The 12,357-nt window shown below is 34.4% G+C and overlaps 1 protein-coding gene across 1 annotated transcript in view; it reads left to right on the forward strand.

Annotated features, from left to right (window-relative positions):
• Nucleotides 1-12,357, forward strand: part of LOC111046324 (E3 ubiquitin-protein ligase FANCL-like) — a 27,784-nt gene continuing 15,427 nt past the window's right edge. Inside the window, exons 1-5 of the mRNA XM_039431680.1 lie at nucleotides 1-413; nucleotides 2,822-2,932; nucleotides 5,482-5,538; nucleotides 8,878-9,759; nucleotides 12,123-12,228. Coding sequence (XP_039287614.1) covers nucleotides 312-413; nucleotides 2,822-2,932; nucleotides 5,482-5,538; nucleotides 8,878-9,759; nucleotides 12,123-12,152 — 1,182 coding nt within the window. The 5' untranslated portion in view covers nucleotides 1-311 and the 3' untranslated portion in view covers nucleotides 12,153-12,228. The remainder of the gene's footprint in view (nucleotides 414-2,821; nucleotides 2,933-5,481; nucleotides 5,539-8,877; nucleotides 9,760-12,122; nucleotides 12,229-12,357) is intronic.

Here is a 12,357-nt window from a genome sequence, read left to right on the forward strand (position 1 = left end):
GTTGATTAAAGTGCTCTCTGCTTTTAAAGTATATTTTTAGGTTATGTTATGAATTATGATAGTAATATGAAATTTTGTTTTTGTACTGCTCAGTAGAATAATTAATAATTCTTATAATTTATGTTTTCTAGTTTCTAACCTGTTGATTTGCTCAACCTATTGTTCTATATGTCTTATTTCAATTTTTTAGTACCTATTGCATCCTTGTAGTTAATTCTTCAATAACTTAATTCTTCAGATAAGCTTAATTCAATTCATAATCCAGAGTAATTAGTTGCTTTGATTAATTTGCTTCTATTTTTACAAAAATAATGAATACTAAAATGGATGACTATATGAGAATGCTCAAATATTTTCAATTGATAATTCCTGATAACAAGTGCAATTATTGGGAAGGAGTTCTCATCACAAAGGTAAATATTGCTTTTTTATTAGCCTATACTTAAGGTTGCCTATCAAATCTGCAAATTGCTTTAGAAGCATGTTGCCATATTGTGAAGTATTAAAGTACATTTTGCAGTATTGTGGTACAAACCTCAGAAGGCGTAATCTAAACTTGTTCGTTGGAAATATTCCTATGTCGTTTTAATTAGAAAATATGCTAGAGGGAAATTTAAAATATTGAAATTTTCCTACATTCCATTACGTCTTATAACTGGTGATCTGCAATCAATGATAAGACAAAAAAATCACATTATAGTATTAATATATTTTGGAATAATGTATTAAAATATTAATAAACTTTTTCTTTTGATGACAGTATCATCACTCATTCAACTTGTTACTTGTATTTGTCCTCCTGACAGTCTGAAGGCTGGGGAGTCTTCATTATTTTTCACGGCAGGTGATTTCCTCCATGAGCATGTCGTATATGTTGAAATGTATGCTCTTCAACATACTCTGATACTGCATAGTAGGGTCGGGCCAATAGGTATGACTTTAGGCCTCTGGCAAATGCTGCCTCGTCATCCATGTCCTTCAGGTCACGCGGCAGTAAATTGAAAAAGTATGATCCTGCATATGATGGTGAGCAGCTGTATTTCTTCAGTCTATGTTGTGGCAAGTCAAGATTCTTGTTGTTTCGAAGGTCATAGCAGTGTTTTTCCTGTCTTGTGGTAAGGCCTTTCCTCTTAACCAGATTTATTGTTTCGAGCAGGTACAATGAGACTACTGTGAGCATTTTACTCTCCACAAGGTCAGGTCAATGAAAGTACGTCATGACTTTTAACGTCATGGTCAAGGTCATTGCGCACTATTTAAAGAATTGCCTGAAGAAATTATCAGAACACTATAAACACTGAATCGAAGATTCGATTTTTTATTGAGAAAATGTAATATCACAGAATGTATGGCATTTTTGAAGTTTGGAACAACTGTAATTTGTTTCTCCAAAAAAGAAATGATAGCTAAGGCTTGTATCACATCAGGTCACCAGGCTGAGATGCCAGTAGAACTCCAGAGAGGCACTATTCGTGTCCGTGTGTATAGAAAGCTGGAACAACAGGAATCCAGTAAAGCTGCTGGGTTTTGTCTTGTACTGCAAACTTAGCTGGGGCAGTCATAATTATACAGCAGATAACCAGCCGACTCTCCCCATTTGCTTCCTGCTGCTCAAGATGAGGGGCCTGGTTGATGACTGAGAAGTATCTTGTAGTGATGTATCACACTCTCTTCCATTGCCACATTCAATCAATCAATCATTCAGAATTATCATCTCAAGAATGACACAACTTTCAGAAGAGTACCACAGGCTTACGCCCAAAACGGTTCCAATTCTAATTTATACAACAGTCCTAATGTAGCTAGGTTATGTGTCACTCATTCTCCTATTAAACACTCAATTTACAATTCAAAACAAACATCACCTATGGAATGCTCCTGTGGGGTCACACTTAGGCTTATGTCCTTAGGCTGCAAAAGAGGGTTAAGAGAATCATATCAGGCAGCAACTATCTTGCACAATGCAATCCCATCTTCGCTTGACTTGGTGTACTGACGGTCATCAGCCATTACATCATTCTGTGCTTGGTGCTTTGTAAGAGGATACAGCATACTCTGGCTGCCCGTAGTGACATTCACTACCAGGATGTAGTCACTACTACCATAGAGAAACAATAGCGTACGTAGATATCCCATGGTATAGGGCGTTTATGTCGCAACTTTCACTGTTATCTCAAGCCGATTACTGTTGATTATTGTCGAATTTCACTGTTTTGTTGGGGTGAGAGTGTATGAACGGCACAATATGAGAGACTACCAGTGTCACACAGCTTCACGGGAAAGAATTACATGAACTATCGGCTTGAGATAACAGTAAAAGTTGCGACACAAACGCCCTATACCATGGGATGTCTACTTATGCTATTGTTTCTCTATGCCACTACGTAGTGACATTCACAACACCAGGCACCGTGTGCTCTTGGATGTCCCCAAGAGACGCCTCCACCGATCGCAGGCCAGTTATAGGATTTCTGCCCTGAAATTCTTCAACAAGCTGCCTCCTGGTGTGAAGCAGTTGGATGAGGCCGCCTTCAAGAGAACACATTCGAGAGAGCCGGGTCGCCACATTCTGGCGATTCAAGTATGATTAGTGCCGTAAGAACTAATGCTCCGCGACTGGCTTGGACACTTGGCGACCCACTGGTGGCCTAATATAATACGAGCCTAATTAAGTAGCTCGCCAGCGACTTTTCATCCTCAGCATGTGACCTTTAGAATGGGTAGGAGATGAAATTGATGAACTACATCAAGAAATGTATTACATTATAAATTATTCATAATCAAACTACCGCAAATTCTAACTTCATGAATAATTTTACAGGCTGGCAAGGAAATCATGATCTCAATCTCGACACCGCACTACCCTTCTGTGAAAGATATGATGATTCAACCTGCAGTATTACAACCAAAAATGGAGGCCTTTCTCAAACAGGTTTGTTGAATAAATAAAATTGATTCAGTAGTAATTCAATTATATATGGTAATGTATTAATAATATAAAAAGTATAAAGAGCCTAAACCATTTAAGCAAGCTCTAAAAAATACCTTTGGGACAATCCACTTACTCACTGAAGGAATTTCCAGTGAAGAGTGTGATTGACAAGTAGCGACTTTCATTCGCTTCCTTGACGTGCCCTTCATCCTTGTTTAAATAAAAATGAAATGAAATATTGTACTCCAATTTAATTCTTATTAAAGCATGCTCTTTTTGCGTCAGTTGAAATTGAATTGAAAATATCTTTATTCTTCTTCTTCTTAGAAAGTACAAACAATATAATTATACAATATACTTGAACAAACTTGAAGAAGGTTCCTCACATGGGCAAGTCCTGTGTGCGAGAAAAAGCGACCGTTCTCACGTTAATAAATTCAGACCTTGTATAGGACTTTACTAATGCAAGCCGTTCAGTTAATCAGGCTGAAATTAAAATACAGTCGAACCTCTCTATAACGAACCTCCACTTAACGAAATCCTCTAAACAACGAGTTTTTACCTGGTCCCATGACATTTTAGAGTTTTGGCTGCTTATATACCTCTATATAACGATTTCGGACCTCTCAACAACAAAGTTTTCTCTTGACTTCAACATACAAAATGTAGTGTTTATAGGAAGCAGAGAGTCATTTTCACAGAAAAAGTTTAGTTTCAGAAGAAAGGTCAATAATAATGGACTAAAGAACTAAAAATAAATGGCAATTCAAATACGAAGAAGATAAGGTGTTAGACAGTCAATAGAGGTTGAAACACGTGTCGGAAATTGAATGCAAGTTACTGGAAATAGACTTCCAAGAACTTGTCATTCGTAGACCAGGCAGGTAAACGACTGGACTTTCTTATCCTTGCTTTTTCCAGGCATTTCAATTGTTAGAACTCGCCATTCATTGATAAAGGAACGGGAATGCTGGATTTCTCCATCCTCCCACCATTTGCTTATCTTACACATTTCAATTTTGCTGGTTAAGTTACTGTACTCAGTTTCATTGAATTGAATTGAAAATTCCTTTATTTACATAATAAAACAATAAAACCATACACTACAAGAGAATGTATATCAGAAATGTAAAACAAGACAAAAGTTTTGACATAACCCGAAAGGTTGTCTGCCAGGAGTAGGTATCATGCTATCATTTCATAATTATACTGTATACATTCCATTTCCATCTATTAAAAATTTCAAAATAATGCAAAAATTTACACACATGCAATTAAATGATTAAACAGAACAAAAATAATCTATTAACCTTTTCAGAAAAATCATAACTTACTTTAAACCGAAAAATAAATACAAGTGTTACAATACTCAGTTTCTAAAAAATCGTGATCAGATTCTAAAACTAAGTTTTGCTAATGATTTGCAACATTGTAAATTTGTACATTTGATGATACTGATAACCGATGATAAAATGGGTGACTGTAATGCACGAGAAAAATCTTCCATTGTCAGGGAATTTAATCAATGAAAAGGCTTCAGAATTCGCAGTATCATCGGGATACAGTAGCTTTAAGGCAAGTAAAGGCTGGTTAGAAATATCAAAAAACGGCATGAAATCGTCCAAAAAGTGATATCGGGTGAAAGTGCTAGTGTTGTACCCTCTTGTGAATTCTTGAAAGAAAATGTTCTTAGAAAAGTTATCAGAAAATATTATGAACCGAAAGACGATTTCAATGTTGATGAGAATGGTATATTCTTTAAATTGTTGCCCAAAATAATTTAATACGCCGCCCAAATAATTTTATTACCGCTCTTGATATATTATAAGATCCATAAGAGTGTGGCAGTTTTCTTGACCGAGCAACCTCTCAATAACGAATACCTCTCTGCAGCGAATTTTTTCTCGGGATAATCAACTTCGTTATACAGAGGTTCAACTGTATATAGTAGGCTATCTCTTATTTTCTGTTTGGATGAATGACTGAATTCAAACTACATTTCTAATTTTATGCTGGTCTACCGGAAGCTACTCAATTCTCTATCAATCCGTTTCTCATAAAACCTATCACCACGAAATTTAATAATAATAATTACAATGAATGTAATAGTAATAAAAGTATAGTGAGGTCCACGTTATAATGGCAGTGGAGAAATATAGGAGATCAACGTTGACGTTGCCTCTGTCTTGTCAATGCCATCTATAGACGGTAGCTGATACAGGTTTATTGGTGTAATATTAACTGTAATTTTCGTTTAAAATAATAAATTCTATTTTATTAAGCAAGAAATTATATTTGTGGATAATTTAACATTAAATTTTCATAATTAAAATTAAATATTTTTAAATTATCAATTCTACATTGCTAAAAGACGATCTGGCAACAGAGCAAAGCGAGAAAAAGATAGCGCTATCCGCTTTGTTGAATGATAGACAAGGATAGTAGTTCCATTGCTAACCAAACACTGCCATTATAACGTGGACCTCAATATAGTATCGCAGTATCGGTACCATATATTACTAGTATTAATAATGTTTTCTACTTTGCAGAAGAAAAACAAGAACGTGTCCCTGACTGAGGTTTTGTTACATCTACAGGAATATGAGGTGATTATTTTTCAAATAAATCTTAATGCTCAATAAAGTCTTAAGGTAAAATATTCTAGAGCCCAGAGTATAAATGTGCCAATCTTTTATTACTTTTGAATGAGTACTGATTTAAATATTTATCCACACTTAATACAATACTTCTTGTAACTTGATTTAAGACTCACTTTTTCCTGAACCAAGTTATATCCATCTAAATCTATTCTTTGCGAAATGGATGTAAATAAATAATGAGTGTATTTATACATCTTAGTTTTAATCATTCTTTAATTTTCACTGCGAATTTTTACTACTCTATGGTAATAAGGATGATTGAATCACCGACATGAATAATCTCCATAGTAAGCCTATCAAAGTGAAGATAATATTATTGATTGCAATGTCGTTAAAATCTGAGACTATCTGATAATTTCTGCGTTGTTGTAGATATGTAGATATTTTGGTACCTACTATTTTTTCTTGATAGCTTGCTATTTATATTACTTGCTAATGTTTCTTATCTATTATTATTATGATTCTCTAATTTCATATTACATTTGCTAATGCTACCAATTTATTAATTATGTTCCTAATTTATTAATTCTTGATATCTCGCTATTTATAATTATTATACCTGCTCATGTTTCTCATTTATTATAATTATGGTTCTCTAAATTTATTTCATACTTGTTAATGTTCCTTATTTATTATTATTATTATTATTATTATTATTATTATTATTATTATTATTAGGCCTATCGCTCTCTAAATTTCAGTTCATCAGTCCACAATTTTACAGATGGAAATAAATTGGAAGTTGCATTTGTTCAAATGCTAATTAATGAATAATTATTATTAAACGAAATTCCAATTAAATGTTGTATATAACCTCTGCTAATTACTGCAAACATTGACAACAGGGTAAACAGCTAGATGGGAATTCGATGAGCGCTACTATTCAAAAATTATATTTCTTTTAAATATTGCCCGGGCTGACAAATAATTTTTGTTTAGGAGCGCTCATCGAATTCCCATCTAGCTGTTTACCCTGTTGTCAATATTTGCAGTAGCGGAAGTCTTCGGGGTGAATTACAGCATTTAATTGGAATTTCGTTTAATAATAACTATCAACAATTTTATTAACTAGAGAATTCTGCTGAATTCAGTAGTGCAGCCATTAAAATGATGATTAAATTAATTGAAAAAACCATTACATAAAATTATCATGCCATTCAATTATAACTTCAACTCTACTATTTCAGGTATAATTCAGTTTGAACCTACAATTCATCAAACCTAAAAGAATTGGAACAATACTGCGTAGTGTTGATAAAAACAGTATTGCAGCCCCTAATTTTCTTATATAACTCTACTATTTCAACTACAATCCAGTTTGAACGGAGATTTATACCCGATAATGTTATTGAGAAGAGTTCCTCACCATCTATAAATAAACTCTAAAAATTAATAAACTCATCTAATAAACCTTGAACTTTATTACTTCTATTTCAGTTACAATCAAGTTTGAACGAAGATTTATACCCGTTAATGTTATTGAAAAGAGTTTCTCACCATCTATAAATAAACTATAAATTTCTAATAAATAAACTCATCTATTAAAGCTTGAACTGCATCACTTCTATTTCAGATACAATCCAGTTTAAACAGAGATTTCACAAACATCAAAGAATTGAACCTCTATATTGGATAGTGTTAATGAATACAGTATTACCGTCTCTTTTCCTTTAACTTGCTATCTCATATCTAACTCCTTACTCATCAATCATCAATCAATCATTTTATTCAGTAAAATGCATTACAAAATTGGTCCCGCTAAACCTAAAAGATTTTACAGCAGGTGCCTACAAATAATAAAATACATAAATAGAATGAATGCTAACTTAAAAAATTCTAAGGAATTTTTTTTTTCATGAAACTGGGAGTTTAGGAATTTAAAAAGGAGTATGGGGTATTAGATGAACTAAGGATGATTAATTGGGTGGTATAGGGTTAATGGAAATTGGAAAAAATGGAAAACTCGAAAACTTCAAATCATAAAGCTAAATTAAATTTAAAATAAAATAAACTTGATACTCTAAAGTAAGTAAGCATCAAAAGATATTAATCTTATTCAGAATTAACTCTAATGGAGATTCAAGATTCAATATTCAAGATTTCTTTATTGCGAAAAACATTTATATACAAATGCATAGCATCGTCATAATTTTCATCGATAAATTGGATTAGCATTTGTTCAAATGCTAATTAACGAATAATCATCATTAAACGGAAATCCCAATTAAATGCTGTAAATAACCCCTAAGGCTTATGCTACTGCAAATATTGACAACAGGGTAAACAGCTAGATGGAAATTCGATGAGTGCTACTATACAAAAATTAAAAACGTTCACTTATATGGGCTACTTTATTCAAATTAATAAAAACAATATAAAACATGTATAGGCTAAGTAAAAAGGGTAGCCTACTACAAGTTTTATATTGTTTTTATCAATTTTTATACAAAAATTATTTGTCGGCCCGGGAAATTTATTTTTTTGAAATGATTTGTTTCCCGGGCTGACAAATAATTTCTGTATAGAAGCGCTCATCGAATTTCCATCTAGCTGTTTACCCTGTTGTCAATATTTGCAGTAGCATAAGCCTTCGGGGTTATTTACAGCATTTAATTGGGATTTCCGTTTAATGATGATTATTCGTTAATTAGCATTTGAACAAATGCTATTTCCAATTTATCTCCATTAGAGTAAGGAGTTAGATATGAGATAGCAAGTTAAAGGAAAGGAGACGGTAATACTATACTCAATAACACTAATAATAATAATAATATCGAGTGACCTGGCTGGCTCAGGTCTGGTGTCAGAGTTTTCAGGTCGCAACTGATCAATTTCAGGGCCTCTGACATGACCTAACGACTGTTTTTTAGGCAGCCGGGACCGACGGCTTAACGTGTCCATCCGAAACACGGGAGTGGCCCGAGATAAATATCTTGCCCGGGCCGGGATTTGAACCCGGGCCTCTGAATCATAAAGCCAGCATCTGATCCACTCGACTACGGCCATTCCGAACAATCAATGCCTCAATAACACTATTAACTCTTCAATGTTTGATTCCATTACGAACTGCTTGTTAAATAAGCACTTTTGAACAATTAATTACGACATAGCAGTCAGGTATTTATATAAATAATGTAAGTAGAAGCTAATAGCTTTTATTTATATAAATACCTGACTGCTATGTCGTTATTAATTGTTCTAAAGTAACACTATTCACTCTAATTATTGTTAACTCTAATAATATCTAACTCCTTTCATATAACTTCAATTCAACTCCTCTTTCAGGCACAATCCAGTCTAAACGGAGATTTCACAAACCTGAAAGAATTGAAACAAACTACGATCAGTATGGTAGAGCGTTACCACAGAATTCTATCGGAGCTGAAAAGTTTGGACAGCTGGAAAATCTCAGGAGTGGGTGACAATCTGACCAGATTCAGTCTATCAGTGGTGGACTCCAGTGGCTACAAGCATCGCATGGACCTCAAGGTGCCCGACAACTACCCGCAATCCCCACCAGTGGTCGAGTTCCTAGATCTGCCCGACACTGTGATGCACCGAATCACCAGTTGCGACACCATCACCCAGATGTACGGCGCGTTTGTGGGTGCGGTGGGGGAGCTGGAGGTGTTCTGGAGGATCTACGATGAGATCAGGGGCAGTTGTTGGGTGATTGATCCGGCCGTGTCCCACAAGAAAGACACCTACTGTCGGATTGTGATCGATCAGACCACGTCGATCATTGTCACTCTCAACCCGTTGTTTCCCAACGCGTGTCCTGAGGTGAAGTTTCTTGGCCCCGAAAAAGACGTCCTACCTTTGAGGACTAACATGCAACGTAACTTGAAGATACACGGGTGGGACGAGGGACAGTTTTTCGTCGACAACCTAACCACTCTGATGGAAGTAGGAGAGCTGCCATTGGCTCCCAGTCAGAACAGCGGTGACCAACCAGAGGCGAGCTCTCAACTGTTGGTTGATGGCGAGGAGTGCATGATCTGCTTCGCACTGAGATCTGACGATGATCTGCTGCCGGCCAAGATCTGCAACAATGAGAAATGTGCCTCGTTGTTTCATGTGTCGTGCCTCATCCAGTGGCTTCACGCGGTACCGACCAATGAGCCCAGTTTCAATCTTATCTCGGGTGATTGTCCTCATTGCGGAGAGGTGAGTGGGTTCATCATTCTTCACAAAAACTTGTAAAATTACAAATAAATTTGAACACATGAAGTCAGGTACTATGCGCCCGGCCACACTGCGATCCTATGGGGATCTATGTCGATATCTTGAGTCGCTCTCTAAAGCTGGGTTTCCTTTGTGCGTAAATGCCGTCGTCGACCTCGACAGGGAGAGAATCTCAGATTGGGTAGATTTCAATTTGTCTACATAACATAAAAGATTATGTTCAATTGTGCTTTAATGGGACAGGTTGAGCTTATACTTTTTCATACTTCTAAATGGCAATATGTTGATATTGTTAGAAATGTTTACTTCTTTAATAATAAAGACAAAAATAATGAAAAGTTATTTGATCAGCTGTTTTAGCACACTTGAAATTCGGACAGGTTCAGCTTATACTTTTTCATAATTTTAAATAGCAATATGTTGATATTGTTAGAAATGTTTAATTCTTTAATAATAAAGACAAATAATGGAAAGTTATTTGATCAGCTGTTTTAGCACACTTGAAATTTGGATAATATTAATGTCAACAATGCTTGTCGTCGTCGACTGCGGAAATTTACGCACAAACGAAAATGCACCTTAAGATTTAGATATAGGTATAAATACTTATAGGATCACAGATCGCTATCTGTGTGACTGGGCCCTGAAAAACTATTTTTTTAGTATTGAATGAAAAAGACTAAGAAATTGTCGAAAAACCACTGATTTATTGATAATTAGAAAGACCGGATCTGATAAACAGGTTTATCAGAGATTGACAATGGTGTAATAACCGAAACCGGTCTTTCTAATTATCAATAAATCAGTGGTTTTTTGACAATTTCTTAGTCTTTTTCATTCAATATGAATAATTACTACAATATCAACTTCTCAACTACACAAAAAGTGAAAATTTTTTTAGTACTTTTACATGGAAAAATTTATCACATTATGTGCCGCTTGCACAAAAGCAAGTTAAATTTTAACCGTGATTAATTTCACGAGAGCCAATCGGAGAAGGCTTTTTTGAAAAGACGACTTCTCTGATTGGTTCTCGTGGAATTAATCATGGTTAAAATTTAACTGGCTTTTGTGCTACCGGCACTAAGTCTTCATTTATTTTTTATTGATTGATACAATAAGTACATCATCAAAATGATAGGAAGAGAAAAAATAAAGTTTGTTTTGTTTTGCTGAGGGTGATGCCCACATAAGTTTCAGGCTTGTGCGTGGGTAATGAGTCGACCCACAGATTTAGGTGGGCTCCGAACCAACTACCACCAACCAACTACGTTTCGACTCTATTATTCAGTGTGGTTTCTATCTCTTGTAACCTTGTGCTATTCCTCTCCCAAATTTAGATAAGATTACACATAGTCCGAAATAGGTTAAGTCTTGTAGTTGTTCACTTCACAAAATTTTCAGTCTTTAATTATTTTCACAACGTAGATTTTCAAATTTAGATGCTTCAAAACCAAACATAGATTGGCCATATATCTTGTCTATGGCTCATGAGAATAATACCAAACTGTACTGAACAAGTTTACTGATACTGACATGTGAGAATCCAGCTTAATACGTTATTTTATAGATTATTCTGAGAGCCGAGGGACGATGTAAACAAAAATTTGCTTGAGAGAGAGACTCTTGAAGCAGAATTCCCAGTAGCCACCTAATATTTTGAGAGTATTCGACTGAGTCATTGTCAATATTTTAGAACCGTTCCATAATTGAATAAAAACACAAATATGTTGTCAAATTCTACACTGTTTTATTCGGTACACGACCATGGTTTCGTGTCAACTTGTTGTGACTTGAAGTTTTCAGTCAACTTGAAAATGTGACCGGTGTGGTCACGAAACCATGGTCGTGTACCGAATAAACCTGTAGAATTTGACAACATATGTGTGTTTTTATTCAATTTTGAGAGTAGTAAAATGCAATAATTATTAATCACAAAACGTAATCACGCCAGCAGAAAAAATAAGGTTGAAAATTTTACTGTCAAATTTTTCATTCATTTATTTCTACAAATTCTGGTTTTCTAATTAATTTTTACATTTTTCAAATTAAACATTTTCATATTCGTACCGAAGCTACGCATTTATTTTTGTTGTATTATTTTCTATTCAAGGTCAAAATCTACCTCTTCGTTTTTTGTTTTCAGAAAATACTATGTCCCATCAAAGTTGCTATTGGTCTATAATTTATCTATAGAGACCTAATTTATGATTAAATATTAGATAAAATTAAATATTATATAATATTTTGATTAATTAATTAATTAATCTATTGATCTATAATTGCTATTGATTTATATTGATCTATTCATGGTCAAAATCTACCTCTTCGTTTTTTGTTTTCAGAAAATACTATGTCCCATCAAAGTCGCCTAGAGATGCAATAGCATCAAAGCTATGCAGTTTGCAAAGCAACTGCAGTAAAATTGTAAAAAACTTCATTTCGAATCAAGTAAGTAATAATACTTAGTGATTGCATGGAACTTCAACCGTGAAGCTTACAAATGCTTAATTTATTATTAAATAATTATTCTCTCATTGTAAGTTAATAACTTTTGTCAAATAACTCACTTGTTATTGT

This window comes from Nilaparvata lugens, chromosome 6, assembly GCF_014356525.2.
Source record: "Nilaparvata lugens isolate BPH chromosome 6, ASM1435652v1, whole genome shotgun sequence".
NCBI lineage: Eukaryota > Metazoa > Arthropoda > Insecta > Hemiptera > Delphacidae > Nilaparvata > Nilaparvata lugens.